The 19,896-nt window shown below is 44.9% G+C and overlaps 1 protein-coding gene across 3 annotated transcripts in view; it reads left to right on the top strand.

Moving 5' to 3' along the window:
* The window catches only part of LOC137431293 (histone-lysine N-methyltransferase 2C), a 303,001-nt gene that overhangs the window by 187,428 nt on the left and 95,677 nt on the right, over positions 1-19,896 (top strand). For all 3 annotated transcript variants that reach the window (XM_078781817.1, XM_078781819.1, XM_078781818.1), the window contains exons 33-40: positions 1,239-1,367; positions 1,582-1,721; positions 7,846-9,245; positions 10,928-11,039; positions 11,563-11,638; positions 15,259-15,325; positions 18,545-18,777; positions 18,923-19,896. The exon at positions 18,923-19,896 is cut by the window's right edge and continues 586 nt beyond it. In XM_078781817.1, coding sequence (XP_078637943.1) covers positions 1,239-1,367; positions 1,582-1,721; positions 7,846-9,245; positions 10,928-11,039; positions 11,563-11,638; positions 15,259-15,325; positions 18,545-18,777; positions 18,923-19,896 — 3,131 coding nt within the window. The remainder of the gene's footprint in view (positions 1-1,238; positions 1,368-1,581; positions 1,722-7,845; positions 9,246-10,927; positions 11,040-11,562; positions 11,639-15,258; positions 15,326-18,544; positions 18,778-18,922) is intronic.

The following is a 19,896-nucleotide window of genomic DNA, read 5'->3' as shown; positions in this document are numbered from 1 at the left end:
GAACCAGCCAAAGCGAGGCGGACTCGTGCTGGCAGCTGGCGTCGAAACAACGCCCGGAATAGAGCGTTCGGGGTTTCGTCGCCCATGAGCGCCAGCATATGGTCCATACGGACCGACGGTCACGTGTCCCCGATCTTGGGGAGGTCCAAGAGGCGATCGGCCCGTGCGTCCACCGTAAGGCCGAACGTGGCGAGGAGGAGACGCTTGACCGCCTCGTACTTGCCGTCAGCAGGTGGATCCCTTAGGACCGATACGACGCGGGTGGCCGTGCCGGGCCCGAGGGCGGCGACCACGTTGCAGTACATGGTCCCGGCCACCGTGATGCCTCGAAGTCGGAACTGGGCTTCTGCCTGCAGGAACCAAACTTCGGCTTGTGACTCCCAGAATTCGGGGAGCTTGATGGAGACCGCGTTGGTAGCCATTGTTGCGGCGGTTTCGGGTGGTCAGCGACGGCTGACTCGAATGTCGGAGGTCACCAATGAAGCATGCGGTGCTACGCGCGCGACTTGCTACCAAGGAGGAAGCGGACAACGCGGTAAGTTTAATGTTCTTTATTCAAAGAGGTCACTGTAGCACTGGCGCGCTCCGGGCTGCGCGCCCGGTGTATATCCTGAGGCCACGCCTACCCCTCGGGCGTGGCCGCCGCCCACTTGGTGCGCGGAATGATGTCACCACACCAGTGGGCTTTCGTGTCCGCCACACTGTCATCATTCCAGAGTTGGCCAATTGACTACCATCTCACTGGTAATTGGGGCACTGCATCAGCGGCACAAACGTGCTTCTGGACGAATGATGCAACCAGCAGCCACAGGCTGCATACCAAACAACAACATTGTCCTATAGTCTTATAGTAAAGCGCCCACCCCATGGAATTTCAAAGTTTTAAATGCTTATAAACCAGGAAGTGAAGCTCGCAACATTCATCCTTATCTTCCTTTTAACTACTTAGTGCATAGAGCCTCCCTGGGGCACCCTCTCGTTGACTGGGTTTGCGTTGGGTAGGTATCTATACTTATATAGGTTAAATTGAGCAGCTATGTGAGATCTCTCATTTTCTGGTGTTTTTATATGCTTTTTTCAACCTTTTTACCCTTTCCTATGATGTCCAACTGTTGCCCCACTGTCATCCTTGCCGATTTACCCTTATGTCACCTCTCTTCCATAAGCCTAGATTTTGTTGAGAAAAATAACGTTTTGTTGCTGATCTAGGCTTTTTAAACGTCTTGTGTGCCCTACAGGAGCCTGCCAATTTGACGAGGCAGCTCATCCCTGGTCTCGGCCCATCTCCATGGCCCCGACAACTCTCTCTGCCTCCAGGAATTCCTACAAACAAACCACCACCACCTTATCCTACAGCACCACACCAGGTTGGGAAAAAATAATTGGCTGGCCTTTCATGATGCCAATGGCATTTCATTTGTTGTGAATGAGACTAATAATTTGCATTTGCTTGCTGGAAAATGTATCTGCTCAAAAACTTGTTGCATAAATCTCTAAATGTGCAATTTTCATGCATAATTTTTCAGTCCTGCTCTTGTCGGTTTCCACATGGTGACATATTGTTTCATTTATACTATTTAGCCCAGTACTGGGAGTGGTACCCTGCTTTCCACACAGTTTGGTCAAGTGTCATGCAGGTCAGGATCCACATCTGCAAGCTCACCATTTCAAGTGGAGATGCAGCATGGATATGTACCTGAAACAGAGAGACACACACCAAGGTACGTTCTTAACTCACTCGCAAAGGCCCAGCATTGCCGGGCAACACCAGGTCCCTCCTCCCTCCTTTCCCCTTACTCCTCCCAGCCCTTTCCTCACTTCCCTCCCCCTTTTCTTCTCCCCCACCTTTCCCCTCCAACTCTCTCTACCCCACCACCCTCTCCCTCCCCTCCACCCCAATCTTAAACTATGTCAGTGACTGTGGATAATCCACATAATGTAAAATATTACTTCAAGACCTCAGCAATCCCTACTTCCCTCTCCCCCCTCAATGATCACTCTCTCCTCTCCCCCTCTACAGCCACTCTCTCCTCTCCCACTTCCTTCCCCCTCCCCAAATTCAAGTGGGCCCCATATAGTATTACAAAAGCTTTCAAAGTAGTTATGACCTAACTCTCCCTATTTTCTCTCCCTTCCTCCTCCTCTAACCTCCTCGCCCCTCTTTCCTCTCACCCTCCTCTCTCACCTTCCCCCCCCCCCCCCCTCCTCTTACCCCCGCCTTTCTACATGGCCAGAAAGACCTTTCAAAGAGGTCCTATATAGTATGCATGCATCTCACGAAATAGAAGCAGGGACCCATTCATTTTTCCCCAGATTTTTTAATAAAACGTTTATTTCCCCCATATTTCTCTCAATTTCATTCGGAACACCTCGAGGTACCTCTAAAAATGCAAACACGTCGAATAAGCTTTCTGAATAAGCAATCCTGCAAGGGGAGGGTTTCGAAAGCTACACATATATTTAGTTATTAGTCTCCTACCAGTTTCACCGGAGGGGAATATAGGTTTTCTCTCTGTCCGTCTGTCCGTCCCCCCTGGGGTTTTCCAGACTTTTCCCTTACCCTTTAGCATATTCAACTGAAACTTGATATATGGCTTTATTATGATAACTTAAAAAACAAGTTTGAATTTTGGGGTGTTTTGCCATTTTTCCATCGAGTTTGGACTTTTTTGGCCTTAGAAAACATCACATGTTAGACATGGTTCAGTTTTCCATTGTTTTCCCCCTTACACTTTAACATATTGAATTGATACTTGGTTTAAGGTTTTATTATGATAAATTACAGAACAAGTTAGACTTTCAGGGTGCTTAATCAATTTTTTTTAAATTTGTTATTGCTTTACGATGCAAAATTACGCATCAATTTATAGTTTGAGTGTTCTGTTTGCTTATAACAAACAGACTGTTGTGTTTTGAAAAATATCCCGTGTATGAGACAGACATATGGCATATTTTATTATCTATTTCGAAATAGCCGAACTGTTTGTTTGGACTATGGATTCAGAAATCGGTGGGCAGACCATCTAAGGATTGGCTGGACACCCATACACCCATTCACTGGACAGCTGGCCTGACTCCACCCCACTGCTTTACACCCATTGGCTGGACAGCTGGCCTGACTCCACCCCACTGCTTTCCACCCATTGGCTGGACAGCTGGCCTGATTCCACCACAAAACCATGCGCCACCATTTCATGAAGCAGCACATACAGTCGTGGTCAAAAATATTGGCACCCTTGCACTTTTTTCAAATAACTTTCCCGAAAAAGAAGTTGAAATTCATGAAAGTATTTGGTATCCACAATTCTTTATTTCACTGTTAATATTACAGAAACTTTGCTTTTGATTAAGAACTTAATATATCCTTTTAAATCAGAAAATAAATAGAAAAGGCGTTGACAAAATTATTGACACCCTAGACTTAATATTTGGTACCACAGCCATTGGACAAAATAACTACAGTCAATTGCTTCCTACAGCCATGAATGAGCTTCCGACACCTCTCTACTGGCAGTTTGGCCCACTCTTCTTGTGCAAGTTGCTCCAGTTCTCCCAGATTTGAAGGGTGCCTTCTCCCAACTACTGTTTTCAGATCTCCCCACAGGTGTTCAATGGGATTTAGATCTGGACTCATTGCTGGCCACTTCAGAACAGTCCAGCATATTTTGTCTTTAATCATTCCTGGGTGCTTTTTAAAGTGTGTTTGGGGTCATTGTCCTGCTGCAAGACCCATGACCTTCGACGGAGGCCCAGCTTTCTGACACTGGGTTCAACTTTGTGTTCCAAAATGCCTTGGTAATCTCCTGATTTCATGATGCCATGCACACATTCAAGGCACCCAGTGCCAGAGGCAGCACAGCAACCCCAAAACATCACTGAACCTGCTCCATCTTTGACTGTAGTGAAGGTGTTCTTTTCTTTGAAGGCTTCATTTTGTTTTCTATACACAAAGAGATGATGTGCTTTACCAAAAAGCTCTAATTTGGTCTCATTTATCCACAGGACATTCCCCCAGAAGGAGTTTGGCTTTTTCACGTGTGTTTTGGCAAACTCCAGTCAGGCTTTCTTATGTCTCTCTCTCAGCAGCAGTAGGGTCCTCCAGAGTCTCCTTTCATTGAAGTGGTGACGGATGGTGCGAGTTGAAACTGTCATACCTTGTGTCTGAAGGTCAGCTTGAATCTGTTTGGCAGTTGATCGAGGTGCGTTCTCCACCATTCAAACAATCCTTCGCTGCAATCTATGATCAAGTTTTCTCTTGCGGCCACGTCTAGGGAGTTTGGCTACAGTGCCATGGGCCTTAAATTTCCTGATAACTTTGTGTACGGTGGACACAGAAACAATCAAGGTCTCTGTAGATGGACTTTTGTAGCCTTGAGATTGTCCATGCTTGGCTACAATCTTGTGTCTGACCTCCTCACCTCTGGTTTTCTATATTTTCTCCATGCTCATTGTGGTACACATAGTGACACAAAACAGCAGAATGACTCCTTTTCTCTATTCAAACTGGTTGAATGAATGATTTTTATATTGCAGACACCTGCAACTCACCACAGGTGAGTTCAATTCCAAAGTAAAGGAGAATCACCTGCTTGAAATCCATTTGGTTCAAACAACTTCTAAAAGGTACCAATAATATTGTCTGGGCTATTTTAGGATTTCTGTTAGTCAGGGCCCTTAGGGATATTTTGGGGCCATTTGGTTCAAATTCTTCCAAAAGCACCAAATTTGGCCCAGATGTTGCCCATGCCATACTCTTTCGATTTTTGACGGGCGCCAAAAGACGGGCGCCCCCCCCCCCCCGGGGGCCCCATATTGGCGAAATACTAAATGGCCGCCACCCGGATTAGAGGAAAATCAGTTAAATAACCAAAAGGGTTGGAATCATGTATGATACCACTTTTCAGGGGTTTTCGAGGTCGAGGAATCAAATTATGATGTTATTTTGATGATTCGAGGTCAAGGTCAACTCTCAAGGTCATCTTAAAGGTCATTTTTGAGTCAAACATGTCGGTTTTTGAGTTTTTTGTCAAGATTTACGTGAGGTTCACCATTTTATGTTTCTGGGTTGGGTAATCGAACTCTGACCTTATTTTTGACAATTAGAGGAAATATTTACATGTCTATTTCCTAATTTTCAGGCATATGCAGTTCATCAGTCTAATTACAAAGGTACGGATTTTGATGTTTTATGAACTGTATGCCATATCCTTGTGTTTAATTTTTGTGCGATCATGATCCGGGTTCATGTATACATGATTGTATACATGGCATAAATATGACGTCATAGGTCATGTGACCTGGCGGCCATATTGGATTTTATGAAAACCTTAAAAATGGATCCCTGCCTTCATTTTTCGATCGATTCATTTTGAACTTTGACCACTTATAGTACGCCATGTGATTGGATGCATATCCTAATTATGACGTCATAGGTCAGGTGACATGGCGGGATGGACCGGTATGGTCCCCGGATCATACCGCCCTTGGCGCCCGTCAAAAATCGAAAGAGTATGGCATGGGCAACATCTGCGCCAAATTTGATGCTTTTGGAAGAATTTGAACCAAAATATCCCTAAGGGCCCTGACTATGTGGTATAAGCTAAGATTTAGTGGTGTTTTTTCAGATTTTTTTTGCTCCACTGCAAACCAAAGAAATACATACACGACATGACCAAAAGTATGCGGACACCTAATTAATGGATTCGGCTGTTCCAGCCACACCCATTCCTGACAGGTATATATAATCAAGCACACAGCCATGCAATCTCCATAGACAAACATTGGCAGTATAATGGGCCGTACTGAAGACCTCGGTGACTTTCAACGTGGCACAGTCATAGGATGCCGCAAAATGGTCGGCCACACAAGCTCACAGAACGGGACCGCCAAGTGCTGAAGCGCGTAGCACGTAAAAATCGTCTCTCCTCGGTTGCAACACTCACTACCGAGTTCCAAACTACCTCTCGAAGCAACGTCAACACAACAACTGTTCGTCGGGAGCTTAATGAAATGGGTTTCCATGGCCGAACAGCCGCACACAAGCCTAAGATCACTATGCACAATGCCAAGCGTCGGCTGGAGTGGTGTAAAGCTCGCCGCCATTGGACTCTGGAACAGTGGAAACGCATTCTCTGGAGTGATGAATCACGCTTCACCATCTGGCAGTCCGACCGACGAATCTGGGTTTGGCGGATGCCAGGAGAACGCTACCTACCTGAATGCATAGTGCCATCTGTAAAGTTTGGTGGAGGAGGAATGATGGTCTGGGAATGTTTTTCATGGTCCGGGCTACGCCCCTTAGTTCCAGTGAAGGGAAATCTTAACGCTACAGCATACAATGACATTCTAGACGATTGTGTGCTTCCAACTTTGTGGCAACAGTTTGAGGAAGGCCTTTTCCTGTTTCAGCATGGCAATGCAAGCACAAAGCGAGGTCCATACAGAAATGGTTTGTCGAGATCGGTGTGGAAGAACTTGACTGGCCTGCACAGAACCCTGACCTCAACCCCTTGGAACACCTTTGGGATGAATTGGAACGTCGACTTGGAGCCAGACCTAATCACCCAACATCAGTGCCCCACCTCACTAATGCTCTTGTGGCTGAATGGAAGCAAATCCCCGCAGCAATGTTCCAACATCTAGTGGAGAGCCTTCCCAGAAGAGTGGAGGCTGTTATAGCAGCAAAGGGGGGGGGACCAACTTCATATTAATGGCCATGATTTTGTAATGAGATGTTCGATGTTCGGGTGTCCGCATACTTTTGGTCATGTAGTGCATGTGGATAGCAAAATATTTTTTTATTTCAACAATTTTCTGGAAGAAATGGTGAATTATTTGAAAAAAGTGCAAGGGTGCCAATATTTTTAGCCATGACTGTATTGGCAAGTCTTAGGCCTGGGTGTTAGTTTGTGGCGCAGTGCAAATTGAATTATCCCATGTATTGTATGTCACATAAGCAGTACACCTGCTTTTGCTTCATGCTGTTGAAACCAAATCCTGCTTTTGCTTCATGAATGACCATGCCCTAACCTTAAATTGTTGTGGTCCTCATGGCCGTATCTCCCCTGGAAAGAGGGCCACGGGCTCCCTCCCTTAATCCCACATATTCACTAAAACATATTTTCCTCACAACCTACATGACTGATATGGACCAAATTTGGTACGATACATCAGAACATTGGGGTGACAGGATGGCCTCGACCTTGAGGTCATCTTGCTGGAACCTGACATGATATCCTTGCTTAAGGGTGATTAAGGAAGTGGAATTGTTTTGGCTTATTGGCAAGATTTTGTCAGAATTACAGTAGTAACTCCAGTCGTGTCTCACAGTATGGTGTATATGTTAGCCTCAGTTCATTTACAATGGTAGATTAAATGAAAATATAAATTCAAAGTTGTCATGGTTGTGCTTGAATTTTTATTGTACATTACTAGTCTTGCCTGAAAGGGAGAGGTGTGTGTGTGCGTGCGTGCGTGCGTGCGTGTGTGTGTGTGTGTGTGTGTGTGTGTGTGTGTGTGTGTGTGTGTGTGTGTGTGTGTGTGTGTGTGTGTGTGTGTGTGTGTGTGTGTGTGTGTGTGTGTGTGTGTGTGTGTGTTTTCAATCTCAGCAGGGTCAATAGGACTTGCGTTTAACTGTCTATACCAAGAAACACTTTGAGCAAAGCTTCTTGGCAATTTAAAATTTGCTTCTTTTTTAAAATTAAAATAAAGACAGGACCATTTGCTTGTTAAGTTTAATCATACTCCATGGTTTATTTGTCAACATCACACTTTGATACAATTTTTTAATTTAATAACTGTTGAACATGTTTTTAAATGAAAAATGTATTTTTAAATCTCCAACAGGGTTTCGCTTCCCATGGATCTGGCATTCCAACCCAACCGACCGGACAATCCCACAGTCCCAGTGCGCCACACCCCACCGTCGTCGACCCCACAACTTATTGGATCATTTTCCACGACACAAAGACCCACCTTGATCAATGCCGTGCGTTCTGTCAGACCAGTTCGCACTGGCGCACCATTCCAGCCCCATGGTATTGCTGGTCAGATTGTGCACCATGGCCAGTACTACATCGAGCTTCGGCATAACACTGACTTGAGACCTAGGCTGCCTCTTCGGCTTCCAGGGCAGCCAGTTGATTTGAACTCCAATGCAGAGCAGTCATGGGCACCTCGGCCACATCCTGAACATCAGCAGCAGACGAAACTCCAACGGCCTTTAACCTCTCCTTTTCCCACTCCTCCCATCACAAGCGCTGCTACACAGTTGCAGACTAGTCCAGCTGTGGATGCTCATACTGCCTGCTCATCATCATCCAACTTTACACCACTACCTAATTCTGGAGTGGATTCTCAAGAAGTAACACCTACATCAACTGTCTGTGCATCCGGCCAAGTGAGCGGTGTGACCCACCCACTACCTTCAGGAGGCATAGAAATTGAAGCTGCCCTTGCTGCTCACAAAGCTTTGGAAGAGGAGGAAGAATTGGACAGTTTGGGCCTGGGACCAGTCGTTGGAAAGAATGATGCAGAGCTCACACTGGATGGATTAGAGGAATCTGCAGATCCACATCTGGATGATTTTCTCAGATCGGGGGAATTCAATATTCTCGAGTACTTGGCTGATAAGAAAGATGTCTTTGGAGATCTTCCTCTTGTGGACAATCTTGAGGAGCAAGGTCGTGTGGAAAGAGCTATTGTGACAGAGTCCCAGAGAGCAGGACTTATCTCGCTGCCTGGTAATCAGATTGGAGTACCAAAAGTCAGTGCTGCCAGTGGGGAGACATTTGGGGGGCAAACTGCACAGAACCTCATGTGGCATGGAGGGATAGATTCAACAGCAACCAATAAAACTGAAAAGAGAGTTGCTGAGTCTTCTGAGAGCATACCGAGACAAATCACTTACCAAAAGCCCATTGATGGTTCTGTCATTCTCCCAGGCACCGTAAATGTGGGGGATTCTGGGATGCATAGCATTTCTCGACACCCCGTGCCAAATGTCACTGCAGTTGCAGAAGGCAGTAAAAGTACCTGGAACTCTGTGGAGCAGACTTGTGGAGGTGGTGGTGTCGGCTTGCTTACCAGCAGTGGGCCCAAGCTTTCTACCCACCAGGCTATCTCTCTGCCAGATAATTCGTGCCCCATGGAAAAAATCCCAGCACAGCAGCCACCTGTCAGTGCTGAGGATGGCGATCAGCCGGCTGTGCAAGCAAGACAGGCTGCAGAATGCTTTTCCAGCATAGGTAAAACAATACACACACACACACACACACACACACACACACACACACACACACACACACACACACCTCTAAATTGAATTGTACAGTAATCTCTTGTATTGCTTACACAACATCCTTGTTCTGCATGTGATGATTGTATGAGCCTCCACCATGAGCAAAAGAGCACAAAAATGATGCAGACCTTGCAGTTATATGATAGTACATGTTTTCGTCTTTTTCACGTTTAAGTTTTTAAGTTTTAAGTTTTTTTTGGTTTGTTTTTTTCTATTTAAAACTTTCTAAAGTTTTAAGTTGAAGTTTTTACGATTTCTCTCATCTCCCCTTCCTGTTCAGGCTGGAGTTCATCAAGGCAGTGTTCGAGGCCCTGTGCTTTTTCTGGTCTTCATCAATGATCTCTCCGACTCTGGAAAATCCTCTCTATCTCTTTGCTGATGACTCCACTCTGCCGCTCCATACCTTATCCCTCAGATCGGCAGTCTGCAGCCTCCTCGATCTTTGCAGACCTGGACAAAATCACAGACTGGGCAAACAAGTGGAACATGTCTTTCAATCCTGACAAATCTCACACTCTCACTATGTCTCTCCGAAAAGACCGACTGGACAACCCTCCCATCTACTTTCTCAACAATCCTCTCCAAGAAGTTCGGTCACTCAAGCTCTTGGGTCTCACAATCTGCCATGATCTTTCCTGGGAAAACCACATTTCCAAGCTGGCCTCCAAAGCCAGTCGCCGACTGGGCATCCTCCGTCGTACGAAGTCCTTCCTTGGCACACCTGAGCTCCTCACCACATCCAAGACTTTCATCCACAGCTCAATGGAATACTGCTCTACCCTCTGGGCTGGTGCTCCTGACTCACACCTAGCTCGGCTTCACGCTGTTGAAACCAAAGCTTTCAGAATCATTGGAATCTCCTGCGATGAAGCTAACTCTAAGGGCCTTTTACTCACTCACCGCAGGCAGGTTGGTGGTCTTTCTGTCTTCTACCGACTCCTCACTGGCCTAGCCCCCCAGCCCTGTCTGTGCTCTGTCTCCCAAATACTCCTACAGGTCGCACAATATCTGCCAGCAACCCTCGTATGGTTGAACTGCCAAAATCAAGACTCTCTGCTCACCTTCACTCTTTTATTTCTCTTTTCTCCCGCCTTTGGAACAAACTCCCTCACTCTCTTCAATCCCACTCCTCCCTCCATGTCTTTAAAACAGCTGTTCACCATCTCTTATCTTCCCCCATCCAAAACCTTGATCTTTTCTACCCAGGTTAATTCACCCCAGATCCACTTTTCTGAAATACCGACTTCTTTCCTGGAAGTCCTAGCTATGTCCCTGTGGTTTTTTTTTACCTCTCCCCCCTCCCAACCCCCCTTCGCATGCCCCCTGCCCCCAAGCCCTCTCCCTCCCACAGATCTCCCGATGTCCCTGCTCTCAAATGTTGTACTTGTGTGCTTCCCGCTCTCTCCCCATCTTGTGGCCCGCTCCCTTTATTATGTCGTATGTGTCTGTTTTTTTTTTGTCATTAATGTTAGCTCTTACATGAGCCTTGTATACAAAAAAAAAAGAAAAAAACAGTGAAAGTTTTCTTTTTGTTTATAAAACATTTAAATGGTTGTTGTAAAATAATTACAAGGTCCCTTTTTAATCAATGGCAACACAAAAACTCTGTAACCAAACCGTATGTTTCAGATTTTGACAAGCTAACACCCGGTGACATATCCGACCCAATAGCCAGGGCCAAGATGATCGCACTAAAAGGTATAAAGAAGGTGGTGGCACAAAGTAGCATCGCTTTGCACCGGTGAGTGCCTTTGCACAATGGTGCCAATTATTATTTTTTGCTCGTGCGATTCGAACATGTGGGAAAGTTTTCAGTGTTTCAAAAAGAAGAAGCTTTTCCAGATGGGTTAAAAAAATTCGGGAAAAAATAAAAATTAATCAGCTGCAAAATAGCCATGGATCAAATAAGTTAGCCAGGCCAACGTATTTGATCCATGGCTAACTTTTTTGATCCATGGCTAACTTATTTGATCCATGGCTAACGTATTTGATCCATGGCTAACTTATTTGATCCATGGCTATTGTATGCATTATCATACACATTTTTGTTGTTCAAGTGTCAGTCACTTGTGTCTTGTCAGTTATTGGAGGAGTTGAGAAAAGTTGTTAATCTAATTTATCGAGTCAAATTTTATGGCCTTGTACTGTATAGCCTGCTTAGCGTTAATTTGCTCTTCAGTGTTTATTTATTGATCTTTTTAAACCTTTGTTGTCACTATTTCGTTTTTATCTGTCTGTGTTTCTTGGATTGCCCGGCTATCCAGTCCTGGATTCCCTCCCGCCATCACACATCCATCCCCACCGGCTGAGACTTGCCCATCCGTAAAAGTGCTTCCTCAGGTTTGATACATCTTTTTAAGTATCATCTGTTTACTATTTTTTTTAATGCAAAGTAAACCTGGCGACCATTATCGACCAACAGTTGACTTATCATCGTATTCACCACGTTAAAATGAAACCCAGTATTTCAGGTTTATCTGCGGTTTTGCCTGAGCACTCGCTGTCGCTTGGCCATAACACAAAATTAATTGCTTTTTTCAGATATACATGATTGGCCATTTAACAAATCAATTATGATAGTTCAATAATCGTTCCATTGATTGGATTGGTTTGCTGTACTGTTGGATGGCAGGCAGACAGGACATATTAAAAACTTGCCAGATAACAAATCGATAATTATGTTCTGTGTTCATCTTACATGAGTGAGCTATCTGGTGCAACTCTTTCAGCAATGACGTGTTATGTGACGTATACGCACAGCATCGCTGCACACTGGCTCTTGGCCCTTGCTGGGCGACCCAGTAGAAATGATAGATGGGTGATGCATTGCCACATTAAAAATCGTTGTTGCACTGAATACAAGCGAGTAATCCAACGCTGTGACAACTACAATGGGGAATGGCTACGTCGCACGATAATAATTAGCTAACTATAGTGCAACAACAGTTGCTAACTAGAACGCCACTCAGTAGAGCGCATAATCCCGCCGTGGGTTTAGTTGCAATAATACGTTTTGTTTAACATCCCCTCTCCCCAAAACAATAAATAAAAAAGAAAGTAGGCCCTAACTGTCAGAGAATTTATTTTGATATATCTCGGAATTAGAGGAGAAAAACATCATTTAAGAATAAGAATAAAAGCTTTAATACAGTAAAACAGAAAAAATCTTTCCCAAAAAAATTTCCAAAGAAAATTCCTGGATCCGGAATAATATCCTGAGCTTCACCACAAACTAATCAATCCTTCCTTATCCCAAGGGCAATCATCCCACCAACTTTCATCCAAATCTGTTCAGAACTTTTCCAGATATCTTGTTCACAAACATACGAACACACACACACACACACACACACACACACACGGACGGACACGATTGAATGCATTACTCCCTGGCGGGAGTAATAGCCGGCGAAGCCGGTGTTGTCAATAAACGCGTATGTATTATGTCGAAAACCATATTATGCCTTGGCTTGAGAATTCCGAAGCTCAATGGAGGCCGCCATCTTGCGGATGCGGAAGTATGCATAACAAATTGAAAAACGTTCAATAGGAGTTTCTTTCACCCGTCTTTGTTTGATTCACAATGTTATGCACCTCCAATTTATTATTAAAATACTTTAAGACCAACCTCGGCCCGCACAGGCCTGGTTATCTTAAACGAAAAGCATCACCAAACACCGGAACCAATGAGATTCGAGCATTTGAAAAAATATTTCTAAAACCAAATCACGCAATGGAGGCCGCCATCGACCGGATGCGGAAGTTTGCATAAAACAATTGCGAAAAAGTTCAATAGGAGTTTGTTTCACCCGTCTTTCTTTGATTCACAATCTAATGCACCTCTAATTTGTAATTAAAATACGTTAAGACCAACCTCGTTATCTTCAACGAAAATCGTCACCAAACACCGGAACCAATGAGATTCGAGCATTTGAAAAAACATTTTTTTTAAAGCTTATTACACGTTTCGGACGCTGAAAACGGCGTCAAATATTCTAAAATTGACAAAGAATTATTTTTTAGAAATCTCGCGGCCGTAGGGGATAGTTTTTCACGGCCAGAAATACGGTATAAGCGGTTTACATAAAGAAAGAAAACTCGATTTGATTAACGACAGTCACACATTGCCGTTGAAACGGCGCTATTGTCTGATCTGTCGGCACTGATCTTACTGCAAGCTAACTTCTTCTGGTGGAGGAAGAGGCAGTGCCCGGAGAGAACCAGTCCTGACAGCGACTGAAGTTAAAAGACTACACACATACTGTGAAAACGTATGTTAAGCCCAGTTAAAATTTCTTAAAATAGGCCTTAAGCTAGCACATCGTATAGTTACTTCCTTAAGCTTCTTGTGACATTTATTGTATGTAGGTATTGGGGAGTACTGTCTGCTCTTCTCTTTTACCAAGTCTTACCAGGTACGGTACCTACACCGACCTACTATCAACTACCTAACCTACTGATGCCATCGTGATGGGTAAAATAGTGGCAAGAGGCTTTGGCTTCGCCGGCTCATTGCGGCTTTGCAGTCGGGTACTAGTAAACCTGAAAATCACAGAGCCAGAACCAGAATTATTTATTTGGTCTGGGAAGCCCATGCGAGGTTTCTTCTTCTTCAGCCTTTCACAACCCTAGGTGAATATGCGATCTTTTTTTTAAAAAGTTGGAATTTTGCCAAATCTGTTTTATTCGTTTGTTAATATACCTCAGCCATTGACAAATCTGGAACTAAGTCTTTATAAGTTCATCAAATATTGACACCGCGATTGACATTCGCTGAGCTAAATGTTGATATTTCTTCTGAGGTTAAAAAAAAAAAAAAAACAGTTTTAAAGCATTATACGTATCAAACGATGCATTTTATGAAACGGGGAAACCCAATACACACTTTGGTGGTTTTAAAATGGCAGAATATGTCTTTATTAAAAAAATAAAATGAACATTGAAGGCGACGCTGCTAAAAAAAATACACCGCTCTAACGCATAACCACGAGTTTAACCCTATCGGACCCGTTCATTTCGATCCTGTAGCCGCACAATGGAAAAAGGTATCGATCTCTATAGAAGGCCTTTGGTTTAGGCGACTTTCGTCGACAATGGGCCAGAAGGTTGAGTATGGCCGTGGCGACTAAAGTCGACAGCGGGTCCGATAGGGTTAAACTATATTTACAACAAATATGAAAACTATTTTCATATCACAATGTTAAATATAGAATATACAGAAGATAATGTTAAAAAAAAGAGCCCCATCTTCCAATGATAAAAAAATCCTTCAAAAAATTCCTGGATCCGGAATAATATCCTGAGCTTCACCAAAAACTAATCAATTCTTCCTTATCCCAAGGGCAATCATCCCACCAACTTTCATCCAAATCCGTTCAGAACTTTTCCAGATATCCTGTTCACAAACGCACACGCACACACACGGACACGAATGAATGCATTACTCCCTGGCGGGAGTAATTACCTCCACCAACAAAGGTGGACAGAGATTGTGTTTTCACCCCTCTCGGTTTGTTTGTCTATGAGCAGGATATCTCAAAACGTTATGAGTGGATTGGGACGAAATCTGGTGGACAGGTTGGGTGTACGACGAGGAAGAATTGATTATATTTTGGTGAAGATTCGAATCTGGATCCAGATACTGTAATTTTAAAGTGATTCTTCACCATAGAGAGATGGGTCTCGAGATAATATCTCGAAAATTTACGGACGGATTATGACTGAAATTTGTGAAGGAGTTGGGTAGTTGACAAGAACAAATTGATTATGTTTTGGTGAAGGTTCAGATTTAGATCCGGCTTATCAGTGGGATACAAAACATAAACTGTTCAGCCTGGCGGAGGTAGGTGCTCTACCGAGTGCCGTTTTGGTTTAACTTTGCCTTTAATTTTGCCATGTTTTTCTCTTGAGAATTTAATCTCTTTGTGCTGTATTAGATTGTTCCATCTTATTGTGCCCAGGAGGAAGTTGCAAATGCAGCAGAAGCTGTGAAACAAATCCAACAAACCAAGGGCCACAGCACATTGGGTAAATGCTCATCGAGGCCTGTGTGAGGTTTATTCTCGTACTTGCATACAATTATAATTTAAAAAAAATCCTTTTTCATTGTTTCAGAGCAAAGGACATGACTTCTCTACCCTTAAGTTAAGTCATATGTTAGTTTCTGCAGGTATATTTTGCTTCATTTGGAATATATTGTTTCTTGAGAAATAACAGATTTCATCGACAGTGCCTCAAAAAGGGAACCATGACAAGTACAATTACGTATGGGCAGGGTACAGCCCGAAGTACCCCGTGGGGGACCTCACTCCCTCGTCAAAAATCAAGGTGGGGAACCCGATCGAAGCAAGGGTGGAAATCACTCCATTTATGACGACGAAACGTCTGATGCCCAACGTGGAGATCGGTTTCTGAGGTTTGGGACATGGAATGTCGGAGCAATGACAGGGAGATCAGGAGAAGTGGTGGAAGTATTGGTCAGAAGAAGAGTGGACACATGTTGTGTGCAGGAGACTAGATGGAAGGGAAGTGGTGTGAGAATGGTGAAGGGTAGGCAGGGACAGAAATACAAGTGTGGCAAGGGTGCCCAGAAGGCATGAATGGTGTTGGTGTCCTGTTTTCTGATGAGTTTGTAGACAGTGTGGTGAGTGTGACTAGAGTGAATGAAAGGTTGATGATGGTGAAAATGATGATTGGAAAGCTCTTGGTGAACGTCATCTCGGGATATGCTCCGCAGGTCGGTGGGAGCGATGAAGAGGACAAGTTCTGGTCTGCAATAGAGAAGCTGATGGAAAACGTGAAAGATGAGGAAGTTGTTGTGGTAGGAGGAGACCTAAATGGACATGTGGGAAGGAGTATGGACGGTTTTGAGGGAGTTCATGGGGGTTACGGATATGGTGTGAGGAATGGATAAGGCTAAAGGATTTTGGAGTTTGCTGATGAAGCTGGGTTGTTGATTTGTAATACTCAGTTCCAGAAAGAGGATAATAAGCTCGTTACATACACGTCAAGTGGGTCGACGACAACCGTTGATTACCTCATGGTGCGTAGGCGAGATAGCGGGCACCTCCGGGACACAAAGGTGATCCCGGGGGAGGAGTCTGTTTCCCAGCACCACTTGGTTGTCTGCGACATAAGGGTGAAAGGTGCGAGGAGAGCTCAGCGGGTGAAGTACCAACCGAGAATGAAGGTGTGGAGGTTGAAAGACGTGACAGTGAGGGAGGCATTAAAAGCGAGGCTGAGTATGGTTGAGGATGATGTGGTTGAGCTTGAAAGTCGTTGCATGTCAATGAAAGATAGTCTGCTGGGAGCCGTTGGTGAGGTATGTGGATGGACTAAAGGACCACGAGGCACTCGGAAACATGGTGGTGGGATGATGAAGTTGGAGAGAAGAAAGAAGGATGTTTGAGGAAGCGATAAAAGCAATGAAGAGTGGAAAAGCGGGAGGGCCGACGGGAGTTGTGGGAGATATGTTGAAGGCAGCAGGAAGTTGGGGTGTGAAGAGAATGACATATCTGTAATCTGGTCGTGAAAGAAGGCCGTATTCCAGTGGATTGGGAACTGAGTACCCTCGTTCCTCTATACAAGGGGAAAGGTGACCCTCTGGAGTGTGGCTCGTATCGAGCGATAAAGTTATTGGAGCATGGAATGAACGTATTGGAAAGGGTGTTGAAGAGGAGGATAAGGAAGAAAGTGAAGATTGATGAAATGCAGTTTGGATTTATGCCAGGAAGAGGAATGACAGATGTGCTTTTTATTGTAAGGCAGTTGCAGGAGAAGTACATGGAGAAGAGGAAGAAGTTGTTTCTTGGGTTTGTTGATCTGGAGAAAGCATTCGATAGGGTTCCACGCAAAGTAGTGACATGGGTATTGAGGAAGTTAGGAGTGGAGGAATGGTTGATCAGAGTGGTGATGGCAATGTACGAAAGAGCGCGCACATCTGTAAGGATACAGGACGGGAATAGTGGTGAGTTTGAGGTGAAGGTGGGAGTGCATCAGGGGTCGGTACTAAGTCCACTACTATTTGTAGCTGTGATGGAGGTGCTGGCTCAGAATGTAAAGGAGGGTTTACCGTGGGAGTTGTTGTATGCAGATGATCTGGTGTTGATTGCGTAAAGTATGGATGGACTGAAGGAGAAGATGAACAAGTGGAAGGAATGTATGGAGACAAAAGGTCTGAAGGTGAATATCGGAAAGACGAAGGTGATGGCAAGTGGTAAAGCATGTGGTGAGGTGGAAATAACTGTGAAGTGGCCGTGTGCTGTGTGCAGGAAGGGTGGCGGAGTGAACTCCATTCAATGTACAATGTGCGCTGAGTGGGTTCATCAAAAATGTAGTGGCCTGAGAGGGTCATTGACCAGTGTGGCAGCTACATTCAAGTGTAAGGTGTGCACAAAGGGAGCTGCAGATGGAGGAAATGTTGAGTTGGATCTTGGAGACAGCCATGGCAGGTTGGTGGTCTTTTATAGGCTCCCGTTCTGGGATGAACGAACATCTGGCGATCTCTTATTGCACACACAGCACCATCTGTGAAGCTGGAAGGTGTGAAAACATTTTGCTACCTAGGAGACATGCTGAATGGAGAAGGTGGATCAGACTCGGCAACGGTTGCTCGAGTGAGATGTGCATGGAAGAAGCTTCGGGAACTGAGTGGCGTGCTGATGAGGAGGGGAGTGTCGTTGAAGCTGAAGGGAAAGGTGTATGCTGCAATGCTGCATGTGTGAGAAGCGTTACGATTTATGGGAGCGAGACATGGGTAATGAACGTAGAGCAGCAACGAAGGCTGGAAAGGGTGGAAATGCAAATGGTTCGGTGGATGTGTGGAGTATCGTTGAGATAGAGGAAGACAAATGATGTATTGCGAAAGATGATGGGAATAGAGCGTGTGATGGATGCTGTGAAGAGAAACAGGTTGATATGATTTGGTCATGTGTTGAGGAAGGATGAAATTGACTAGTTGGGAAGAGTGATGGAAATGAATGCAGAAGGAAGTAGAGGACAGGAAAGACTGAGAAAGACTTGGCTAAAGGTGGTGGAAGAAGAAATGCAGGCAAGAGGGTTAACAAGGGGAGATGTAGAAAATAGGGCAAAATGGAGAAGATTGTCATGGGGCCCGCAAGGCTAACCCCCGCTCTTGCAGTGAAAATGGCCGTAAAATGCCTGTTGTTGTTGTTGTATCTACAGTGAAGTCCATTTCCTTCAACGATCCTACTTTCTTTCTTCTTTCATTCTGTGGTGAAAATGCAGATGAGAAGCAGAGAAAGCAGCATGAGGAGTGGTTGCTTGACACACAGGGCCTACTTGCTATGCAGCAACGACTCCTTGAGGAACAGATTGCTGCTCACCGCAAAGCGAGGAAAGCCCTTTCGGCTAAACAGCGTACAGCCAGGAAAGCTGGCCGGGAGTTGGTTTCTGCTGATGCCGAACATCTGAAGCAAGTGACTGAACAGCAGGGTCATGTGCAGAAACAGCTGCAGCAGGTTCGAACCTGAAGTGATTTTTTTCCACCGCTTGTATATCCCTTCACCCACTCTCGATTAACCACAACTATCAAGGCAACCGTTCACTGCATAGTTTTACTAAATCTTCATTTGTGTTTATTTTTATGGCCCTCCATCTGTCTAGGTTAAAAAGCAACAAAAGGAGCATGCAGAACTCATGGAGGAGTTTCGCAACAAGCAGTGGCACCTATCGCAACGAGAAAAGGAATTTGGTTCAGGACAAACAGCATCCCACAGAAACCCACTGGCAATAGGAAGGAAGGAGCTACCCCATTGTGGAATTTCTGCATTGCGGCCAGTGGCACAGGAACAGACACCGGGCCACATGGCGGTAGCGCCTTGGGCTATGGTTTCTGCTTCCGAGCAACCATGCACTCGTGTTGCCTCTGTGGTTCAGCAAGCATCGATGGAGGCAGTACTTAAGCAGCAGCAGAGGTTGCAGAATGGTGCTGCACAACCATGCATGTTGCCAAAGCTAACCGTTGGTGAACAGCCGCAGTATCAACCAATGACCTTGTCACGTGTTCATCCTATTTGTCCCCCTGAGGCTCAGCTCAAGCCCCAGCAAACTGGTATGCATTTACCTCCTGGTATGCAAACTGGTATGCAAACTACTTTACACACACAGCACCAAATGACTGCAAACCCTACAATGACACCACAGCAGCAACATCAAGTACAGCATCACCAGTTTCAGCAGCAACGTTATCAGCATCAGTTGATGCAGAATGAAGTAGTCCAAACCGAGGGATCTAATCCGACTGCACTTGCAACTATCCAGTTAGGCTCTGTGCAAGAGCAACGGGTACCTCTCACCAACTCACAGCAACTTCCACCACCCACGGCATTGCAGATTAATTGCAGTCCTACAACCATGCAGGGTCACACAGTTGAACCTCAGCATAGGGTGGAGGCTGGTTTAAAACTTAGTGAAGGACAGCAGGTTGGGCTGACTGAGCCATTTTTAATCGATGGACTCTCAGGACAAATGAATGGCCAGCAAACTGTTGCATTAACATTTTCCACCTCAGTCACCACCCTGGACAGCTTGGAACAAAGGCGTGTTCAATGTGTATCACAGCCTATCTCAGGGCAGGT

Source organism: Myxine glutinosa, chromosome 7, assembly GCF_964187855.1.
Source record: "Myxine glutinosa chromosome 7, kmMyxGlut1.1, whole genome shotgun sequence".
Lineage (NCBI taxonomy): Eukaryota > Metazoa > Chordata > Myxini > Myxiniformes > Myxinidae > Myxine > Myxine glutinosa.
The sequence above is the reverse complement of the archived record's forward strand: the minus strand, read 5'-3'. Positions and strand labels throughout refer to the sequence as shown.